Source organism: Loxodonta africana, chromosome 2 (assembly GCF_030014295.1).
Source record: "Loxodonta africana isolate mLoxAfr1 chromosome 2, mLoxAfr1.hap2, whole genome shotgun sequence".
Taxonomy (NCBI): domain Eukaryota; kingdom Metazoa; phylum Chordata; class Mammalia; order Proboscidea; family Elephantidae; genus Loxodonta; species Loxodonta africana.
The window spans coordinates 166,388,205-166,411,973 of NC_087343.1; the positions used below are offsets into that span (position 1 = coordinate 166,388,205).

At 42.7% G+C, this 23,769-nt stretch overlaps 1 protein-coding gene across 6 annotated transcripts in view; it reads left to right on the forward strand.

Moving 5' to 3' along the window:
- SLC36A1 (solute carrier family 36 member 1) overlaps positions 1 to 23,769 on the forward strand; it is a 61,965-nt gene that overhangs the window by 32,441 nt on the left and 5,755 nt on the right. For 3 of the 6 annotated variants that reach the window (XM_003404611.4, XM_023550795.2, XM_010591984.3), the window contains exons 8-10: positions 4,929 to 5,027; positions 8,442 to 8,608; positions 13,051 to 13,220. In XM_003404611.4, coding sequence (XP_003404659.1) covers positions 4,929 to 5,027; positions 8,442 to 8,608; positions 13,051 to 13,220 — 436 coding nt within the window. Of the gene's footprint in view, positions 1 to 4,928; positions 5,028 to 8,408; positions 8,661 to 13,050; positions 13,221 to 23,769 lie in introns of those variants that run through there. The other 3 variants (XM_064278472.1, XM_023550801.2, XM_064278479.1) reach the window with 3 other exon arrangements.

Here is a 23,769-nt window from a genome sequence, read left to right on the forward strand (position 1 = left end):
GTTAGGCTAGAAAAAGAAATAAAGGGCATCCAAATTGGTAAGGAAGAAGTAAAAGTGTCTCTATTTGCAGATGATATGATCTTATATACAAAAAACCCTGAAGAATCCACAAGAGAACTACTGGAACTAATAGAAGAGTTCACCAAAGTATGAGGATACAAGGTGAACATACAAAAATCCGCTGGACCCCTCTACACCAACAAAGAGATCAGTGAAGTGGAAATCACCGAATCAATACCATTGACAATAGCCCCCAAGAACATAATATTTTGGAATGTATCTAACCAGAGATGTAAAAGACCTATACAAAGGAAACTACGAGACACTACTGCAAGAAACCAAGGGATCTACATAGGTGGAAAAATATACCTTGCTCATGGGTAGGAAGACTCAACATTGTGAAAATGTTTTTTTACCCAAAGTGATCTACAGATAAAACACAATCCCAATTCAAATGCAAAGGGAAGAGGCCCCAGATAAATAAAGCATTACTGAAGAAGAAGAGTAAAGTGGGAAGCCTCACGCTACCTGATTTTAGAACCCATTATATATACCACCACGGTAGTCAAAACAGCCTGGTACTGGTACAAGAGATACATAGACCAATGGAACAGAATTGAGAATCCAGACGTAAATTCATCCACTTGTGAGCAGCTGATATTTGACAAAGGCCAAAAGTCCATTAACTGGGGAAAAGACAGTCTCTTTAACAAATGGTGCTGGCACAACTGGATATCCATCTGCAAAAAATGAAACGAGACCCATATCTCACACCATGCACAAAAATGAACTCAAAATGGATCAAAGATCTAAATATAACATCTAAAATGGTAAAGATCGTGGAAGAAAAAATAGGAATAATGCTAGGAGCCCTAATACATCACATAAACAGTATACAAAACATTACTAACAATGCACAAACACCAGAAGAGAAACTAGATAACTGGGAGCTCCTAAAAACTGAACACTTAAACGCTTATCAAAAGACTTCACCAAAAGAGTAAAAAGACAACGTACAGACTGGAAAAAAATTTTGGCTACGACAGATCTGATCAGGGTCTGATATCTAAAACCTACAAGATCCTGCAAAACCTCAACAACAAAAACACAAGTAACCGAATTAAAAAATGGGCAAAGGATATGAAGAGGTACGTCACCAAAGAAGACATTCAGGTGGCTAACAGATACATGAGGAAATGCTCACAATCATTAGCCATTAGAGAAATGCAAATCAAAACTACAATGAGATACCATCTCACCCCAACAAGGCTGGCATTAATCAAAAAAAACACAATAAATGTTGGAGAGGTTGTGGAGAGACTGGAAGACATCTACACTGCTGGTGGGAATGTAAAATGGTACAACCACTTTGGAAATTGACTTGATGCTTCTTTAAAAAGCCAGAAATAGAACTACCATATGATCCGGCAATCCCACTCCTTGGAATAAATATATCCTAGAGAAATAAGAGCCCTCACACGAACAGATATATACACACCCATGTTCATTGCAGCACTGTTCACAGTAGCAAAGAGATGGAAGCAAACAAGGTGCCCGTCAATGGATGAATGGATAAATAAATTATGATATATTCACATAATGGAATACTATACAACAGTTAAGAACAATGATGAATTGGTGAAACATCTTATTACGTGGAGGAATCTGGAAGGCATTATGCTGAGTGAAATTAGTTGCAAAAAGACAAATATTGTATGAGACCACTACTATAAGAACTCTAGAAATAAAGTTTAAACAAAGAAGAAAATATTCTTTGATGGTTACGAGGGTGGGGAGGAAGGGAGAGGGGTATTAACTAGATGGTGAAAAAAAAATTTTTTTTTTTAAGAACTATTTTAGGTGAAGGGAAAGGCAACACACAATACAGTGATGATGGTCAGCACAACTGGACTAAACCAAAAGCTAAGAACTTTCCTGAATACAACAAAATGCTTTGAAGGCCAGAGTAGCAGGGATGGGGGTCTGGGGACCATGGTTTCAGGGAACATCTAGGTCAACTGGCTTAACAAAATATATTAAGAAAACGTTTCGCATCCCACTTTGGTGAGTGGTGCCTGGGGTCTTAAAATGCTAGCAAGCGGCCATCTAAGATGCATCAATTGGCCTCAACTCACCTGGAGCAAAGGAGAATGAAGAATACCAGAGACACAAGGTAAATATGAGCCCAAGGAACAGAAAGGGCCACATAAACCAGAGACTACGTCAGCCTGAGACCAGAAGAACTAGATAGTGCCCGGCTACTGCTGATGACTGCCCTGACAGAGAAAACAACGGAGAATCCATGATGGAGCAGGAGAACAGTGGGATGCAGGCCTCAAATTCTCATAAAAAGACCAGACTTAGTGGTGTGACTGAGACTAGAGGGACCCCAGAGGTTATGGCCCCCAGACCCTCTGTTAGCCCAAGACTGGAACCATTCCTGAAGCCAACTCTTCAAACAGGGATTAGACTGGATGATAATACAGAAAATGATACTGGTGAAGAGTGAGCTTCTTGGCTAAGGAGACACATGAGACTATGTGGGCAGCTCCTGTCTGGAGGTGAGATAAGAAGACAGAGGGGGACAGGAGCTGGTTGAATGGTCACAGGGAATGCAGGGTGGAGAGGAGGAGTGTGCTGTCTCATCAGGGGGAGAGCAGCTAGAAGTACACAGCAAGGTGTGTATAAGCTTTTGTACGAGAGACTGACTTGATTTGTAAACTTTCACTTAAAGCACAGTTAAAAAAAAAAAGGAAAATGTTCTGCATCCCACTTTGGTGAGTGGTGTCTGGGGTCTTATAAGCTAGAAAGTGGCCATCTAAGATGCATGAATTGGTCCCAACCCACCTGGAGCAAAGAAGAATGAAGAACACCAAAGACACAAGGAAAATATGAGCCCAAGAGACCGAAGGGCTACATAAGCCAGAGACTCCATCAGCCTGAGACCAGAAAAACTAGGTGGTGCCCGGCTACCATCAATGACCACCCAGACAGGGAACACAGCAGAGAGTCCCTGATGGAACAGGAGAAAAGTGGAGTGCAGAGCTCAAATTCTAGTAAAAAAAAAAAAAAACCCAGACTTAATGGTTTGACGGAGACTGGAGGGACCCCAAAAACATGGCCCCTGGACTCTCTGTTAGCCCAAAACTGAAAACATTCCAGAAACCAGTTCTTCAGACAAAGATTAGACTGGACTGTAAGACATAAAATGATACTGATGAGGAGTGTGCTTCTCAGCTCAAGTAGACACATGAGACTAAGTGGGCAGCTCCTGTCCGGAGGTGAGAAGAGAAGGCAGAGGGCCACAGGAGCTGGTTGAATGGACTCAGGAAATACAAGGTGGAGAGGAGACGTTGCTGTCACATTATAGGGAGCGCAATTAGGATCATATAACAATGTGTGTATCAGTTTTTGTATGAGAAACCTGATTTGAATTATAAACTTTCACTTAAAGCACAATTAAAAAAAAAAAAAAAAACAGTGTAAAATAGATAGCCTTCCATGTCCCATTTCTTATGGGACTGGAAAAGAGGGCCTGTAAACGCATGAGTACCCATTCCAGAGATTTCTTTCCTCACCTCTGGCAAATTCAGTCAAAACAAGAAAGGATGATTAAAATCGTAATTTCATGATTCGACCTTTGTACATAACTTTGTAGTTAGAGCTCTCATACTTCCCAGACCATTGCCATGGAGTCGATTCTGACTCATAGCAGGGTAGAACTACAGAGTTTCTAAAGCTGTAATCTTTATGGAAGCAGACTGCCACATCTTTCGTCCACAGAGCTGCTGGTGGGTTTGAACTGCCAGCCTTTTGGTTAGCAGCCGAGCACTTTAGCCACTGCACCACCAAGGCTCCTTCTCACACTCCAGTGGCCTTTTAAAAGACAAAGTGACTGAACCCACCTTGCTAAACATGCACACACATCCTCATGTAGTATTTAACCGCTGCAGGCAGTTGGACTATGGTAGTTGCCATGATAAAGGGTTAGGATGGAAACTAGGGTTGCTGTCAAGTCTCAGTCCCAGATGAATGGTCTCAGTCCCAGACAACAACCTCTGCACCTCCCTCTCCACCCCCACCTGCTCCCTCAAGGCTGACTGTCACTGGTGACAGTTGATCAGTGGTGAGCCAGGTAGGATCTGTGACTGAGCTTCCTTGCTTAGATAATCCTACATGGTTCCTGCAGTTAACAGTTACCTTGGTTTTTTTATTTGCCTGATTTTTTTTTTTAATGTTCCCTTGGCTATTTTTAAAAAGAGTCCATATGTCCATTGATAATATTTTTCAGGTGTACAAACTCATTGATGGAAACAAAAAAAAAAAAGAGAAAAGAAAAAGAGTTAATCTGAAAACGTGGTTTTTCTTCCAGCTTTATGTGGAGTGTTTATCTAATTGTCATCATAGTGAATATATAAATCATAAAAAAATATTTTTCTCAATATTATTTCATAAGCAGTTTTTCATGCGCTATTTAGTTATTCCAGTTTTTACTTTTAAATTTTAAGAGTACATGATATTCTGCGGTGTAGTTGAGGCACGGTAACGTACTTAACCATTTCACTTGTTTGGGGGCATTTAGGTTGTTTTCAGTAACTTTGTTACATATCTTCAACTTTTTTCATATTTCGATTTTTTTTTCTTGTACTAAATTTCTGGGGTTGAGTAAAATAATGTGACTATTTTTACACAAGCTCTAACATTTGAGTTTTTTATAAAACATTGGGCTAGTCTTTCACCAAAGCCAGTGGGGTTTTCTCAGCCTGAAGGGAAAAAAGTATAAAGCTTTCACATCTCCAATTCATATGCCACATATCACACTTTCTCCCTTTAGAGAATCTTGGATTTAGGAAAAGGTATGACCTCTGACTTCGGGTTCAGATCTAGAATTTCTGTAAAGATTTTTTTTTCTGTTTTCTCTCTTTCAGAAGATCCCAAACCCCAGTCACCTCCCTTTGGTGGCACCCTGGAATACCTACCCTCTGTTCTTCGGCACAGCCATTTTTGCATTTGAAGGCATCGGGATGGTAAGAGTTGCACTGTGATTTGAGCTGAGTGTTCTCTCTGCCCTTGGCTTTCCAGTCTGCTTCCAGGAATGCTAAGGAAATGCTGTTAAAAGTTATCTTCTGAGGCTTTCTGGCCAGTTAATGAACAGTGTTTCATGGATTTCCATTTCTGTTTTCTAACTCTAATTTTTGAAGGTAAAGTATGTAATTTTTAAATGTTTACGTAGAAAACCCCTCCACTGCACACTTAGAAGCTTTCTGAGCTTTCGTTGCTTCTGAAAAGTGAGCCTCATAATTAGTCGTTGTTACGATTAAATAAGATGGTATGTGTAAAGTGCTTTGCACCATCCGTGACACATGGTAACCATTAACTGAATTTCTATTTTTATTTACAGTATTGCTGATTTTATTATTAAATTAATAAATGTATAAATAATTTCTCTGTCATAGAACATTTATGTACTATATTTTCTATGTGTAAATGAGCCGCCTGTACTTCTGGCCCAGCTTTCCACCATCGTTGCTATGACCTCACCTCATTCTCCTAAAGAGAAGCTGCCACTCAGTTGTATCTAATTTAATTTAATTTATATTTTTCATAATAAAGGTCCAGAGTTCTTCTCTGAGGAAAATTGTTCCCTCTGTTGGCCAAGAGCTGGGGAAGTGGGAGGATCCTTCTCCTTCCATGGCATTCCTTTTTTTCTTGTTTGATTTCCTTGTCACCTTTTATACTTTTATGAAAATCTAGAAGCCAGGCAAAAATTTTTTTGGTCAAAATACTGAGGAATCCCATTTCACACCCAGTAAAATGGCTTTAATCAAAAAGACAATAACAAACGTTGGTGAGGATATGGAGAAACTGGAACCCTCATTACATTGCTCATGGGAATGTGAAATGGTACAGCCATTTTGGAAAACAGTTGGGCAGTTTCCTTATACTTTAGACATGAGTTTACCATATTCCCAGCAATAAAAACATGTTCTCACAAAGATTTACATACACATACAAATATCCATAGCATTATTGTAATAATCCCAAAGTAGAAACAACCCAATTGTCCATCAACTGGTGAATTGATACAAAAAATATGGGACACAGCCATACAACAGAATACTACTTAGTAATAAAAAGGAATGAAATAATGTTACATGCTAGAACATGGATGAACCTCAAAAACATTATGCTGAGTGAAAGAAGCCAGATGCAGAAGATCACATATTTATATAACCCCATAAATGTGAACTGTCCAGGAAAGACAAATCTGTAGAGACAGAAAGTATGCTAGTAGTTACCTGAGGCTGGGGAGATAAATTAACTGTGACTGGGCATTAGGGATCTTATGGGGGTGCTGAATATGTTCTAAAATTAGATTATGGTGATGCCTGTACAGCTGGGTAAATATACTAAAAATATTGAATTGTACACTTAAAACTGGTGGATTTTATGGTATGTACAGTGCACCTCAATAAAGTTGTTTAAAAAAAAAAAATACTGGGAACCACCCTGGTGGTTTTGAAGGAATGTGTTGAGGCTCTAACACCATGGGGTAGGCTTTCCGAGTGAACTGTCACTCTTAGGTCATGCTGGAGTGCAAACCCTTGATTGTTCTGAAGACAATCTACCTTTCTCTTTGCCCTTGAAGCCTGTTTCACCCTGATTCACAAACACAAATGGCTTGCCTGCTGCTGGGGTGGAGGCCTGAATGGGCCTGAATTTCAGCAGTGAGAAACTGTTCCAAGTACTTAGCCTTAAAAGAAGAGGTTGAGTAAGGGTGGAGAGATGTTGGAGACCCTGTGTTGTCAAGGAACATTGTACTAAATTTATCAGTTTTCCCTAACGGTACTGTGCAGAAGTTGTTCTTTGCTTTATTTCATTAGTCAGTGATTGAATACAGAGTCATTATGTAAACATCATTATCCCTTCCTTCAAGACTTCTTTGTGTTTTCTATTATTACAATAGGAGGGAACATTGCTATTAGGACTCTTAGATTCATATTGAAAGGTTTTCAGTGGGTCAGGGTAAGGTGCCCAGCTGCTGGTGATGTATTCATTGTGTATCCTGCTATGCGAGGTCTGACAGAACATAGAGCACATACTCTTAATGTGAAGGAAACTGAAGGATGAATGTAGAAACTTCTAGTTGATGTGGATTAACTGAAGCTTGAGACCTTGAGCTGGTGCGGGTGGCGGACGGTGGATGAGACACTGAGGGTGAAGGGAATGAGAGTTATGGTGCCCCATGGGTCCTGGCACCAGCTGTGTGCAGGGGTGTGGCTGGCATAGACCACTCTCCTTCAGGGTTGCAGGCACTCAAGGAAAAAGATGTAATGATGAGTCTAAGGTAGTTTGTCGGGTAGACATTGCTGTGTTGATTTTCCTTGTCAGATGTACCAGAGCCAGTTGATACCATTTGTGAACATCATCATGGTGACACCTGCCATTTGCTTTGTTCCTAAATGAATTTATCTTTATAAGGGGGCCTTTTCTTTGCTAGGAGCCCTGGTGGTGCAGTGGTTAAAGTACTCTGCTGCTAACCAGAAGGTCAGTGGTTTGAACCCACCAGCCGCTCCACAGGAGACAGATGTGGCAGTCTGCTTCTATGAAGATGACAGCCTTGGAAACCCTATAGGGCAGTTCTACCCTTATAGGGTCACTATGAGTCGGAATTAACTCGATGGCAATAGGTTTGGTTTGGTTTGGGTTTTTCTTTGCTTGAGCTGAAGTTAAAGAATGCCCTTTGTTACGAAGAAGATGGCAACGAGGATCCATGGTTTGAAATAGGACTCTGGAAATGGGGCTTTGTTACAGACCTGAGTCTAAGACGCCTATTAAGTCATGCTACCTCCAGGGCCTCAGTTTCTCTAACTAACCCATTTAACAGGCCTCCACTGGTGCCTGTCTCTACTAAGGGAAGGACATTGTTTCTGTGAACTATAGTGGTGCTTTTCCTTGACCTGCATTTCTCATTCTTTGGACAGATTAGCAGGGAGCTGTGATCTCAGCTGGGTATAGCCAACCTGTGCCGTCACAGCATCCCGTTCCCTTTCAGGCCAGGCAGGCATGGTAAGAGAGGACCTCCTGGTTACCATGTGACTTATTCATGGGGCGAAGGGCACCTCCACCCAACAGGGATCCTACAGCAGGGAAACAGAGCACTGGCCTGGCCGGGAGTCCTGGGCCCTTGTCCTGCCCCACCTTTACATCTTAGGACTTCTGGGCTCAGGCAGTGGGCTCTAGGACCCTCTCTAGCTCCTGAGAATATAAGCTGTAATGAAACAACTTTGATCATTTGCTGGTCTGTGCTTTTGGGGAACCCTGGGGATAAAAAAGTTACTTTTTTTTTTTTTGAGGATGTTAATTTTTTGTTGTTGTTGGCCTTAATTTTGCTTTTTTTTTTTCAGTGCTTTCTCTCTTCTCTCACTGCCCTTTCATAGGTTCTGCCCCTGGAAAACAAAATGAAGGATCCTCGGAAATTCCCCCTCATCCTGTACGGGGGGATGAGCATCGTCACCGCCCTCTACATCAGCCTGGGGTGTCTGGGGTACCTGCAGTTTGGAGCTCACGTTCAAGGCAGTATAACCCTCAATCTGCCCAACTGCTGGTACGTGGGGACGGATGGAAGGATGCCTGGGAGCGCTGGAGATTTTAAGAAAGTAATGAATCCTAATGTGAATTCTGCTTCCTAATTATCTTTTTTTTTTTTAATGTTTATTGTTGAAAATATACACAGCAAAACATACACCAGTTCAAGAATTTCTGCATGTACAATTCAGTAACATTGATTTTATTCAAGTTGTACAATTATTCTTACTCCCCTTTTCCAAATTGTTCCTCCACCATTAACAGAAACTCACTGCCCCCTAAGCTTCCTGTCTCACCTTTCACGTTGCTGTTGTCAATTTGATCCTGTGTAGACACCTAATTCTTTCTTAAATCAGCCCACCGCAGCCATCCCCCAGGCCTCCTCACTGCTGCCCATCTCCCCACCTGCGGACTGGAGCCACAGCCTTACCCCTTCCCTAACTGTTCTTCACCTCACTGCTCTCAGTCTGATCATGTATTCCTTATTAAATTTCCATTTGCTCCTTAGATAAAGACAAAACCCTTAACACAGCTGCCAAGGCCTTTCCTGCTGTAGCCCCATCTCCACCTAATTCCTACTCAGCCAGGAGGGCTTAGATTAGTTCACTCATTTGAAGAAACTTTCTCTTGACACTCCATCCCCAGAGCTTTAAGTCTGGGTCCAATGCCCCTTCTTTGTGCTCCCATAGCACCCTGTGCTGTGCTGCCCTAGTTCTTCCTCCATTGTGCCATCATTGCCTGTTTACTTGTACTGTGACCTCCCTAAACTGTAAGCTCTGTGAGGGCAGGAACAATCTTGTTCACCTTGTATCCCAGTGTCTGGCACAATGCCTGGCACACAACACTCACCGTGGGAGATTTTTGAATGAAAAGGAGGACTAAACTTTGAGACTGTGAATTATTTTATAAATATAACGATGTTATCAGGAGGCAGCTGGGGTATAGGGAATGGAGGTGTCTTAGTTTAGAAGATTGGGCTTCAGGCCTGCTTCTGCCACGTTCTAGTTGTGTGGCCTTGGACAGGTCACTTAGCCTCTCACTGCCTTAGTTCTCTCTTCTGGGAACCAAGTATGATTATTTCTTCCCCCCAGGATTGTTATGGAGACCAAATTATATATACAAGAAAGAACACTGTAATGCCATACACGTGTATGGATTAATGGGCTGCTCCCTTGAACTTGATTCTGTGTGTTAGATGCAGTAATTCCCACGGAGGCTGATACTGAATCTTTTGGTTGTAGCAAAGTGATAAGCCACTTCTTCCTGGAAATCCTGACCCTGGAAGGTCCAAGTATCCATTCCATTCACCTTAAATAAGTCCAATAGTTGGGAAGAGGAGGGAAAAATCTGCGTTTGGTTACCGGCATCTGCTGTGTCTCTCCCTGGGCAGTCATAGGTCTGATTTGAAGGAGAGCGCATCTGATGGTGGATTGGGGATATCGGGAGCCTTTTGTGCTTCACTCTTAGTAACTGCCCTAGTTATCTGGTGCTGCTATAACAAAATAGCACAAGTGGGTGACTTTAACAAACAGAAGTTTATCTTCTAACAGTTTAGGAGGCTAGAAGTCTGAATTCAGGGTGCCGACTCTAGGAGAAGGCTTTCTCACTCTGTCAGTTCTGGAGGAATATCCTTAACTCTTCTGAGCTGCTGCTGCTGGGCAGTCCTCATGTGGCTTGTCATCTCTCTTCCCCCACCTCTGTGTCTCTCGCTTGCTTATTTAATCTTATTTCTCAAAAGAGATTGATTTAAAACACACCCTATGCTAATCCTGTCTCATTAACTTTACAAAGATGTCTTAGTCATCTAGTGCTGCTATAACAGAAACACCACAAGTGGGTGGCTTTAACAAAGAGAAATTTATTTTCTTACAGTCTAGTAGGTTACAAGTCCACATTCAGGGTGTCAGCTCCAGGGGAAGGCTTTCCTCTCTATCGGCTCTGGAGGAAGGTCCTTGTCCTCAATCTTCCCATGGTCAAGGAGCATCTCAGGCACAGGGACCCCGTGTCCAAAGGACACGCTCTGCTCCTGGTGCTGCTTTCTTGGTGCTGTGAGGTCCCCCACTCTCTACTTGCTTCTCTTTATTTTTATCTCTTAAGAGATAAAAGGTGGTGCAGGCCACACCCCAGAGAAACTCCCTTTACATTGGATCAGGGAGGTGACCTGAGTAAGGGTAGTGTTACAATCTGACCCTAATCCTTTTAACATAAAATTATAATCATAAAATGGAGGGCAACCACACAATACTGGGAATCATGGCCTAACCAAGTCGATAAACACATTTTTGGGGGAACATAATTCAGTCCATGACAAAAAGACAACCCATTCCCAGGTGGGATTATAACCACAGCCTTAGAGGTTAGGATTTACAACTTATATTTTTGCGGGGGAACCACAATCCAATCCATAACATTAACTGTTGGTTAATGCATTGTAAGGAAATGTTGAAACGTGCTGAAATGTTTCCTAAAAAGCTAGCTATCACAGGGTGTGTCCTAAGGAACAGTTCTGTTTTGACAATTAAACATTTCCTTGTGGAAAGCAGCTGTTAGCAGACACTGAGAAGCTTGCTGGCTGTCCTGGGGGTCAGAGCCACCTTTCAGTGCAGCCTGAGTCATCTGCCTGGGTATGGTTTTTAGAGCTCTGATCGGTGAGACTTTGGGCAAAGACAGAATTGAGAAAAATATTTAAGCATCATATCGATATTTAGCCTTGCCCTCACCAGCAGGGCCCTAGGGGCTAAGTTTGCTGCATCGCCAGCCAAGGGGAGCCCTGAAATGGGCCATTGTTTTCAGAAACAGCCATTCCTTCTCTTTCCCTCTGGTGCCTTTTTTTACATTTCAAAGTGCCCCTGCCTTTCAAGAGGGACAGGCAGGTGGTAGCTGGGTGTAACTGGTAGCTGGGTGTAACTGTGTCGCCTTTCCCCAGAAAATAAATGGATGGGGAGTAGCAGAAGCAGCCCACATATTCTGAAGCCACAGCTGAGCACCCGTCTTCTTTCCTCTGACACCCATACACAGCTGCCATAATTGTCCTGCCGCCGTTAGGGTGCGCTTTATTTGGCTCTCGTAGATAACTATCCTGACTCCAGACTTCCCAGCACAACAGAAGCCTTTGGCGATGCGCTGAGTCTAATTATAGAGGCACCCACCAGCTGGTATTCTCAAAAGAGTTTTTATTATCTGTTGCTGGAGCAAGGAAAACCTTTTTACCAAACTCAGCCTTTCACAGGGTGTTTTCCTGCTTATGGTGGTCCCTGAATGGTGCAAATGGTTAACGTGCTTGGCTGCTCACTGAAAGGTTGGAGGTTTGAGTCCACCTAGAGGCCTGGGAAGAAAGGCCTGGCAATCTGCTTCCTAAAAACCAGCCATTGAAAATCCTATAGAGCACAGTTCTGCTCTGACACACAAGGGGCCACCATGAGTTGAATTGACTCCACGGCAAGTGGTACCTGGTCGCCGGCTTATAGCGTAAGAAAATCTAGGTATTAAGTTCAACAACAGAGAAGCTCAATGCACATTATACACAAAATATAACTGCTACGTTTAAATAGATTTCTATCAAGGGAGGTCAGATGTTTCTCTCTGCTTAATTCATGAGGTGGGGCTGTACTTAAGAGCAGAGTGGCCCTTCCCTTTAAGGGTCAAGTCAAATCTATAAGTACTTACCGGTCACAGACGTTTGTCTACCCTGGGCACAGTCCTAGGCACTGGGGTGATAAAAGGAATATCCCCTGGTGAGCCAGTGGCCTTGCTGAGAGGCTACACATGAAGTGATGGTGGGAAGGCAGCTGTAATGGGATGAAAAGGTGGATTAAGCACCTGCTACAGGGTCCTGTGTGGTCACCATCTAACTCATGGGAGTACTGAATTGGATGAGAAAGATATCAGTAGGCTTGTTACACTTTAATTTTATTTTCAATTGTTTTTATTTATGAAAGGATATATGCCTATGGTAAAGATTCTAATTGTTGAAAGGGTATACAGAGAAAACTAAGTTCCCACCCCCTCCCTTGGTCCCCACTTCCGCAGCTTTCCATTTCAGAGACAACCATGTTACCGGTTCCTTGTGTTTTCCTCATGGAGATGTTCAGTATCTGCAAAAACATAATCAAGTGGTTGGCGGGGTCGTTTTCACCCTCGTTTTCCTTTTTTTTTTGTTCACTTAACAGTGTATCGTGGAGATGGTTCTGTATCAGCAAGTTGAGTTCTGTCTCATACTTGTTAACAGATGCATGGGGACACCGTGACTTATTTAACTGCTTCCCTATTTATTAGCATGTAAGCTGTTTTCAGTCTTTCGTGCTTAATGATGCAGTGAAGTATTTTGAGTGTAAGTTTGTGTGCAAGTGTGTCTTCAGGATACATTCCTAGACGTGTGCGTTTGTAACTTCGAGAGGCATTGCCAAGTTTGTAATGGGGCCAACTTGCAGGCTTTTGAGAGTATCTCGGCTCTCTCTGCAGGTTGTACCAGTCGGTCAAGCTGCTCTACTCCATTGGCATCTTCTTCACCTACGCCCTCCAGTTCTACGTCCCCGCGGAGATCATCATCCCCTTTTTTGTGTCTCGAGTGCCAGAGCATTGTGAGTTAGTGGTAGACCTCTTCATCCGCACAGTCCTGGTCTGCCTGACATGTGAGTAAAGACAATTGCCTTGTTTGTTTTTTCCCAAAGGACGCCCAGTCCCTAGTGCTTTCATGAGAGAGACAGAGACAGAGTGTGTGTGTGTGTGTTGTGGTGAAGCTGCCTGTACTATGTGAGCAGAAATCTTGGTACATTGTCTCAGTTTCAGAGCTGAGGTACAGCCAGGTGGTTGAAGTCATCTTAAGTGAATTAATTATATGGAGCCCTGGTAGTGCAGTGATTAAGAGCTATAGCTGCTAACCAAAAGGTCGGCAGTTCAGATCCACCAGCCACTCCTTGGAAGCCATATGGGGCAGTTCTTCTCTGTCCTGTAGGGTCACTCTGAGTTGGAATTGACTTGACAGCATCAGATGTGGGGTTTTTTGGTCCTCCAAAGGAGGTGGAGCCCTGGTGGTTGCAGTGGTTTAAGAGCTACAGCCAAAAGGTTGGCAGTTGGAATCCAGCAGCCACTCCTTGGAAACCCTGTGGAGCAGTTCTGCTCTGTCCTGTAGGGTTACTGAGTTGGAATCGACTCGACAGCAATGTTTTTTTTTTTCCCCCCATAAAGGAGGTAGAGCCCTGGTGGCACAGTGGTTAAGGTGCTCAGCTGCTAAACAATCTAATTAAAAAAAAAAAAATCAGCCACTGAAAGCCCTATGGAGCCCAGTTCTACTCTGACTTATGCGGGCTTGCCCTGAGTCAACTCGGCAGCAACAGGCTTTTTTACACTGTAGAGGACAGAGTAGTTTATAGATATGGTATAAAACACTGTGGGGGTGGTGATAATTCAGAGTAAAGATGTACAATAACTGTCCCATATAAAATAGGGTAAAAGCCTGGGAGAGAGTCATTTCACCCATATCCTTAATGAGTATAGGGTACTTTCACAGAGGGTGAAAGTTTGTTTGTTTTGTCAAATAATAGTTTCTCTAGTGTGGCAGTCTTTTCCTGAGATATCATTTTGAGCCTGTCTAATACTGTTCTAAGGTTTTTTTTAGTGTTTACCTTTACTAAATGTGTATCTTAGAAAGTTTCTTTTGATTAATCTAGGTGTTCGATTTATCACTTCGTGTTTTATTCCCCTTCTCTCACCCCAACCCCCAAGGGCTGTGAATTAAGAGATAGGATGTCACCCTTTTTGCTATTGGTTGAAACTGGTCTAAATTAAAAAATAAAAAAAATTTTTTTAAACTCACTTTTTGTGGATTGGTAGAATAGAGAACCCTTGAACATATTGGCCTATTTATATCTAATTTAAATTTCTAGAAAATTTGCAGTTGCTTTCCAAATTGAAATGTTGAGTCATAAATTTCTCTTTTCTCGCCATATTTGGCTTTATTTATTTCTTCAAGTTTGTTCTTTGCAGACAGGAACCTTTTTGATTACTGTATTGAGACTTCCCTGGGAATTTCCTTAAATTATTCAGTCTGAGCTTCTATCTTTGGAATAAAGACCGGTCTCTGATTTTTTAATTGAGTCAGAATGGTATGTTTCAGCAGTGAAAAATGTGAATGTTGTCTGCCATTTGCTCATAGTCTGGGAAATCAGAAATGGCTTTATTAGCTGACAGCTAGTAAGAGAAGGGCAGGCAAGAGGCTATCCTTTCTTTGCATCTACCTGAGCAAAAAGCGAGAAGCAGACTCAGGCCTATCCCAAAACAGACCTCTTCAAGCCACCTGCAATTGTTTTCTTCATTTTTCTTCAGGGATAGTGGGTGGAAGGCCAGTGTCTGGACCTCTGTGGGCAAAGTGAAGGCCTTCTGTACCCTTCTGACTTAATCCTGGGGCGCACTCCTCTAAGGATTTGTGGAGGAGTGTGGACATCTCAGATTTGCCAGCCCTAGAGAGATGATCCTAACTAAGAATCCGGCTTCTACTTTGTAGCTTTTGTTTGGCAGACCTTTGGGCCCTCTCCTAGATGAGCCTGTAGAAACAGCCCACTCTATGCACCGACTGATCCAGTGCCCAGGGCTGTCTAAAGGCAAGCTGCTGCTCCCGGGGCAACAGAAAAGGAGGGAGCGTGAGATAACTTGCTTTTCTAGCAAATTGCCTTACTGAGTGCTGGCAAGATAGGATGCCTGGACTCTTGATTTTAATCCTGCCCTCTGCCGGCAGCCCTAGATGGATTGATTCAGATATGTATGTTTCCTACCTACATCTACGGATTAGCTCTGAGTGTTGAGGCAGCTTCTCTGTGTACCATGTTTTTGTGTCAACTCTCAAAACCTCAGTTCTTGAATCCGAAGGGAATTGGAAGAAAGAATGGGGTGGCTTGCATAACTCACTTTTCTCAAAGTGGCCCCCCTAGATAAAGTAGGTCTGTTGGTAAAATGTGGTGTAGCTGTCCACACAGCTCCTTCTCCCTGCCCTGGAGGGCTGGAGCAGTGATGCAGGACCGGATTCCTCCCCCTGCCCCATTTTCCTCAAGCCTGTCTTCGTCTCCAGTAGCATATGGCTTGCCTTCTGCCAGGTGTCTCTCTGCTATGCCCCACAGGAGGCAGCGGTCTCTGATTCATAAACCTGGCATTATCCTTAGATGCCTCTTGATTTTTTTTTGCTTTTCCTGGCTCTGCCTGTGGGTCTCATCTCCCTTGCACAGCATGATGCTTAAAGACACGAGCTGCTTTTGATCTTCAAGAACATTCGGCATTTTCCCCCATCTCCTGTGATCTGTTGTAATTTAGCTTTGCATTGTCATCCAGCTCAAGAAGGCAGCCCCTTCATCTCTGAGCGCTCTGGCTTCTCAACATCATCCCTGGAGACTTTGAAGTAACTGTGGGATTCAGTAAAGGCATTCCAGTGTCACACCAATTTTAAATGTGTCTTTGTGAGTTCATTTTGTTCTTTTTCCTGTATTCCTTCAGACCTTTTGGCATAAGGTTGATTGGTACAGGATTTTAGATTTCTGATGTAAATGATTGGTTTCACTTATGCCCGTGAATTGTAATTGCAGCTAGGTCATTGCTATTTCTGGAGCTTTCCTGTCTATTCCCCAGCCTTTCCTTCTCTCCCTCTCACCTTCCCTCACTAAGGGGAGCAGGGAGATTTGGTCCAGCCCCATTTTTTTCCACTTAGAATTCGGCCTTCTCACCGCTACTGGCACCCCCAAAGATGATCATAGCTGGTGTCTACTTCTTGATGCTTCATTTTGGCCTGTTGGAGGGGAAGGGAGGGGAGAGTGAACATTTCATAGAATGGTGCTTACTTTGTTATGATTTCACATGGGACGGCATTTACCTCCAGCTCGTATTTTTGGAATGCAGACTTAACAGGTCCCCTTATGTCTAGAGCTTATGTGGAAGGAGAGGCTGGCCTCATGAGGAGTCAGGAGGTGGGAGATGACTAGTTTGTTTGGATTCCTAGAGGCACTAATTTGTCCTTCAGTGATTCTCCTACCAATTCTCTGTGGCATTTGCCATGTGAGGCGTCTTACTTCAGTTAAGTACAGAAAAGTTGGCGGTTGAGTCCACCCAGAGGACCCACGGAAGAAGCGACCTTAGAGGACAGAGTAGGACTGCCCTACAGGGCGTCCAGGGCTGTAAATCTTTACAAAAGCAGATTGTCACATCTTTCTCCCATGGAGTGGCTTGTGAGTTCAAACTGCTGACCTTTTAGTTAGCAGCTGGGTGCTTAACCCCTGTGCCACCAGGGCTCCCTAAATATTTTCACGGCAGCATCATATTCCATTGTATTGCTGGGTCGTGTTTTCTAAACTATTCCTTCAGTGTTGGACTTGTAGATCATTTCCCTTGCTTTTGTATTGCTTTTTTTATTTATACCCAAAGCCAAACGCATGGTCATCAAGTTGATTCTACCTCATGGCCACCCCATATGTTTCAGAGTAGTCTGTGCCCCAGGAGGTTTTTTGGCTGTAATCTGTGGTTGTTATTGAGAATATACACAGCAACACACACACGCACACCAATTCAGCAGTTTCTACTTGGACCATTTAGTGACATTGACTACAGTCTTTGAGTTGTACAGCTGTTCTCGCCCTCCTCTTCTGAGTTGTTCCTCCCGCATTAGCATAAATTCACAGCCCCATGAGGTTCCTATCTAACCTTTCGAGTTGCTGTTGTCAATTAGATCCCATATTGATAGCTCTTAGAAGAGCATGACGCTCAACGCAGACATTTTTTACTAGTTAGGCTAAACTATTGTTGGGTTTTAAGAAGACTTCAGTAAATATTTTTGGTTTAAGGTTTAAAGATTCAGGGCAGTAGTTTCAGGGGTTCATTCAACCTTCATGGCTTCAAAAAGTCTGGAGTCCACAAGAATTTGAAATTCTGTTCTGCATCCCTCCCCACTTTTTTTTTTTTTTAATTTTATTGTGCTTTAGCTGAAAGTTTACAGTTCAAGTTAATTTCTCATTCAAAATTTTATGCACATATTGTTTTGTGACATTGGTTGCAGTCCCTACAATGTGACAGCATGCTCCCACTTTCCACCCCAGGTTTCCTGTATCTGTTTGTCCAGTTCCTGTCCCTTCCTGCCTTCTTGTCTTGCTTTTAGACAGAAGTTGATAATTTGGTCTCGTATATTTGATTGAACTAAGAAGGACGTTCCTCACATGTGTTTTTTTGTTTTATTTTGTTTTGTTTTATAGACCTGTCTAATCTTTCTCTGAAAAGTGGGTTTCAGGAATGGTTTCAGTCCTGGGTTAGTAGAGTGTCCAGGGACCATATTTTCAGGGGTTTCTCCAGTCTCTGTCTGATCAGTAAATCTGGTCTTTTTCCATGAATTTGAATTCTGTTCTACATTTTTTTCCTGTTGTGTCTGGGACTCTGTTGTGATCCCTGTCACAGCAGTCATTGGTGGTAGCTGGGCACCATCTAGTTCTTCTGTTCTCAGGCTGGTGAAGTCTCTAGTTCATGTGGTCCTTTAGTCCTTTGGGCTAATATTTTCCTTGTGTCTTTGGTGTTCTTTGGAAACCTTGGTGGCGTAGTAGTTAAGAGCTACAGCTGCTAACAAAAAGGTCAGCAGTTCGATTCCACCAGCCCCTCCTTGGAAACTCTATGGGACAGTTCTGCTTTGTCCTATAGGGTCGCTATAAGTCTGAATTGACTCGACAGCAACAGGTTACGTTAGGTTGGTGTTCTTCATTCATTCTTTGCTTTGGATGGGATGGGATCAATAGATATATCTTAAATGGCCACTTATAAGCTTTTAAGACCCCAGACACTACTCACCAAAGTGGGATGCAGAACATTTTCTTTATGAACTATGTTATGCCAGTTGACCTAGATATTCCCCAAGACCATGGTCCCCAGCCCCCAGTGTCAGCTTCTCGGTTCTTCAAAGTGTTTGGATATGTCTAGGAAACTTCTATGGTTTTGCTTTGGTCCAGTTGTGCTGACTTCCCCTATATTGTGTGCTGTCCTTCCCTTCACCGAAGTTGACACTTATCTACTATCTAGTCAGTGATTTCTCCTCCTCCTCCCTCCCCTCATAAGTATCAAAGAATGTTTTTTTCTATGTGTAAACCTTTTCAGGAGCTCTTATAATAATGGTTTCATACAATATCTGTCCTTTTTTGACTGACTTATTTCACTCAGAATAATGCCCTCGAGATTCATCCATGTTGTGAGATGTTTTGAGGATTCAGCATTGCTCTTTATCGTTGCCTAGTATTCCATTGTGTTTATGTACCATAATTTGTTTATCCATTTATTTGCTGATGGATATTTATGTTGTTTCCATCTTTTTGCTATTGTGAATGGTGCTGCAATGAACATGGGTGTGCATATGTCTGTTTGTGTGATGGTTTTTCTTTTTCTAGGGTATATTCCTAAGAGTGGGATTCCTGGGTCAAATGATATTTCTATTTCTAGCTTTTTAAGGAAGTGCAATATAGTTTTCCAAAGTGGTTGCACCATTTTACATTCCCACAAGCAATGTATAAGAGTTCCAGTCTACTCAAAACCTCTCCAACATTTGTTATTTTGCACTTTTTGGATTAGCGCCAGTATTGTTGGGATGAGATGGTATCTCATTGTAGATTTGATTTCTATTTCTCTAATGGCTAAAGATTGCAAGCATTTCCTCATGTATCTGCCAGCCACCTGAATGTCTTCTTTGGTGAAAAGTCTGTTCATAACCTTTTCCCATTTTTTAATTGGATTATTTGTCTTTTTGTTGTCGAGATGTTGAAGTATTTATAGATTTTAGAGATTAGATTCTTGTTGGATATGTTGTTTCCAAAATTTTTTTTCCCAGTCTGCAGGTTCTCTTTTTACTCTTTTGGTAAAGTCTTTTGATGAGCATACGTGTTTAATTTTTAGGAGCTCCAGTTATCTAGCTTCTTCTCTGGTGTTTGTGCATTGTTAGTTATGGTTTGTATACTATTTAAGCCATGTATTAGGGTCCCTAGCATTGTCCCTATTTTTTCTTCTGTGATCTTTGTCGTTTTAGATTTTACATTTAGGTCTTTGATCCGTTTTGAGTTAGTTTTTGTGCATGGTGTGAAGTATGGATCTTGTTTCATTTTTTTCAGATGAACATCCAACTATGCCAGCACCATTTGTTAAAGAGACTATCTTTTCCCCATTTAACAGACTTTGGCCCTTTGTCAAATGTCAACTGCTCATAGATGGATGAATTTACACCTGGGTTCTTGATTCTGTCCCATTGGTCTATGTGTTTGTTGTTGTACCAGTACCAGGCTGTTTTGACTACTGTGGCCATTTTCTCTCTTTCGATCAGGATTCATCTATAGAACCTTTGATCCAAATGTTCAGTAATGGTATTTGGCTATAATCTTTATGGAAGCACATTGCCAGACCTTTTTTTATGGTATCACTGGGTGGGTTCAAATTTCCAACCTTGTTTATTTATACCCCTGCCTAAATGAAATTATATATTTTGTCCAAGAGTATTGTTAATTTTCAAGGCAGATTTTTATACATTGAAAAGTAATATGTGGGGCTTTACTGGCATCCATCGTAATAAAACAGAAGAAAGAGCTTCCAGGCAAAGGAGCTGCATGCGTCCAAGGTATTTCTGGAAGTGTGTGTTCTTTTAATTGCTTTTTGCTTGTCTTGTGAATAATTCTGCTTCTTCTACTGCTGGTCCAAAACCACAGGCTGCAGAATTCCAGTCAGTTCCTCCTTTGAACGTGACCGTTTGCCTCATGTTGCTTCAGTATTTGCAAGATCGTGTTTTTAGAGTCTCTTAACCCAAAGGAGAAGTGTGTTGTAATACCATTGGAGCCCTCTTGACTAATCATGTGGTCCAGTCCAGTGGTCCTCAGCCCCACTTGGTGTGCATGCTGCAGCTAAGCTCTGGAGCAACCACGTGGAAACACCTGGCTTCCTCTTCCAAGTAGGGGTCTTGGGGGATGGGGAGGAAGGAGTGCTGGGAGGGGGTATGCCCAGTTGGCTGCTTCCTGAAATCTTTACCTCTTGATTTGCTCTTTCTAGGGGGCTTGAACTCACAGAATACAGATGTTTATTGCTAGAGGGGTCTTATTTGCCCACACCCCCCACCCCCCCATCTTGGGAAAAAAGTGTTTCTCCTAATAGCTGATTCCTGCCTCCAGAATTAAAGCTGTTTGCAGGGTGGCAAAACAGATATCCCTTCCTTTTCACCTTTGGGGATTTATACTAATTTGGTGGGGGACCCTTCTTCTCCCCACCACCCCAGGTTAGGGGGAGGTATACTTTTCTTGACCCCAGCCCCCATTATCTTTCTTTACTCTCAGCTTTATTTAGGGTGCAGTTGTAGTATTTGGCTAAGCTAGATCAGGAAGAGGCGCCCCTTTTTGCAGCCTGTGGTCCTGGCTTTAAGAGAAAAGTTTGTCTGTTTTTGAATCTCTATTAGGAAATTATCAAGCAAGAACATCTTGTTTATCCTTTGGATTAAAAACAAAGGCCAGCTTTTAAAATATGGTGATGGAGTGGAAGATCTCTGTCTGCTCTGAGTAAAGGTTCTGACCAAACAAGCTTCTGATTCTACTTAACTCTTATCAGAGTGGAGCACGTCTCTGACTCCACTTAACCCGAGTCACGAAGTGCCCATGTGCCCTCCCAGGTTAATGGCAGAGTCTGAGGAGAAGATGGCTGACTCGGGGAGCAGGGTGGGGCCGGCCGGCTCTCTGCACTCATCTCCTGCCAGGTGCTCAGTTCCTCTGATAAAAATGGATTTCCTTCTCTTGAGCTGGCTTGCGCATCTGTGGAGAACAGGACCTGGCACCGGAGGATTGATCAGACTCCCTTTAATGGTACAAAACCAGGTGGGCTAGAAGCTACGTCTTTGACAGAGTCACGTGTTCCCAGAAGGGAATCCCAGTGCCCAGCTCTGCCTCTTCTTGAGCAACCCACACGTTGCGTAGTTTGCCAGTGAGCTGAGGGACATCGCCTAGATACATTCCTAAGTGACTAAAACTGCATCTTACAGTTCCCTGAGATGTCTAAGTTGGATGAGACTCCAGAGATCATCTAATATTAGGTGTCTGTATGTAAACGAATTGAGGCTCCAATGATGAGGGGGGTTTGTCCTGGGCCACCAGCTTGTTACAGGGCAAGGACTGGCAATGACATGAGCTGACATTTATGAAGCACTTATTATGTGCTTAGTACTCTGAGCACTTTATGTGAATTCTGTCATTAATTTAAGCATGCCCATTTATCAGTTGTGGAACAGGGTCTTTGAGAGGTTAAGTAACTCCCTGGGAAGTGGTGGAGCAGGAATTGGAGCCTAGGACTTTTAACCAAGTTCCTATACCTCCCTCCCCCTGGCTGCCTCAGTGCTCTGTCCTCCTGCTGCTCCATCACGTCAGAGCATCTGAGCCAGCACTGTGAGGTTGACATTGGGCAGATGGACCGCCAGACCCCAGAGGGCGTGTATCTCAGTCCAGGCGAAACCGCAGATCAGCTCTTGTTGAGCATTAGATTATGCATAATAAAGATGCCATTTTGTCATCAGCCTACAAACTCTTTGAACAGTTTGTAAGTTATTTTATCTCCAATTTCTCTCCAAATTCAACTCTTAAGGTTTGGGGGATATCACCAACTCTGTTGCTTTGGAAATAGCTAAGGACTAGAACAGACTATCACATTTTAAGCAAAAAGCTTTGCCTTCTACATTTGTTTGCCAACCACGCCCTCTCTCCCTGAGTTAAAAAAAAATTTGACATAGCAAAAACATCCTGGGGGTGGGGAGGGAGGGCACGGTTGGCACACAAATGTAAAAGACGTGCATTCTTTGCATAAAAATACAGTATTTTCTCTGCAGAGTAAGCTAAGAACCTGTGGTTTTTTTATGTACTTTTTGCCTGCTTTCTGAAGGTTTTTAGAACAATGAAAATGTTAGTGTGTAATTGCCATTATGGTTGATTAGCAGAAAAAGGAACGATGAAGAGATTATTAGAACAGTGGCAGAGGCAGATCTGAGACTCAATATGCCTGTACTGTTTTTTTATCAGGCTTTGGAATCCTAGTCTGATTTCCTTTGACAAAGCAGAAGGAGGTCAGGGCTAATTATATACTGGATTGTCAGCCAAGTGATTGTGGCGCATCCATGGAAAATAAACCTGAATATCTAACTCCCCCAGTTATTCACAGACTCTTTCTGCTAGTTGGTCAGACCCCCTATTCTCCCTCTTTCCTCTGGTGTTCTTTATTTTCTTACTCATCAGCTCTATGGGAAAGTTACTGTACCAGGAGCTAAAAAAAAGGCCCTGAATTCTGGTCTCAGCTCTGCCACTTTCAATTATTTAACCTCTCTGAGCCCCTTTTTCCATGGGGACAATAACAGTATGGTGGAGGTATATACCCAGTAGGGGTCCCTGGGTTGCACAAACAGTTAAGTGTTCGGCTACTAACCAAAAGGTTGACAGTTTAAACTCACCCAGAAGCACCCCAGAAGAAAGGCCTGGTGATCTGCTTCCAAAAGGTCACAGTCTTGAAAACGCTGTGGAGCACAGTTCTTCTCTGCACACGTGGGGTCGTCATGAGCTGGAATCAACTCAGCGGCAACTGTTTTTTTTTTTTGTTTACATGCTCATCTAGCTTAGGCGATTTCATCTCAGTACGTGAATGCTCAGCAGTGCTGTCCCACTGGAATTTTCTGTGTTGATGGAAACATCCCACATGTGTGCTATCCAGTACAGTAGCCACTAGGCACAGTGACTGTTGCTAGTGCAATTGAGGAACGGAATTCTTAATTCTCTTTAATTTGAATTTAAATGGCCACCCATGGCTAGCAGCTACCATTTTGGACAGCATAGTTTCAGAGTAAGTGTGAGACAGAAGACATGAATCTGCTACTCTCCTGATGAGTCTTGGTTTCCACAGCCTCTCATTTTGCAGTGGTATTAGAGTTTAAAGGTATGTGTTTTGTATAAAACCTATTTCTAATGGCAGCCCAATTCTTTCATCTGGTGCTTGGCCAAAGAAGGAGTGATTGGTTCTGGCACTGGAGGTAAAATTAGCTGCTTTGGACTGAAGCGTTCTCACAACCTCACCATTGCAGGGCCTCCTTCAGATAGTTTGCAAGCGTGATTGTGACTGCCTTTTAGCTTTACAAACCAAAACCCCAGTATAAAATGAAATTCGCTCCTAGGG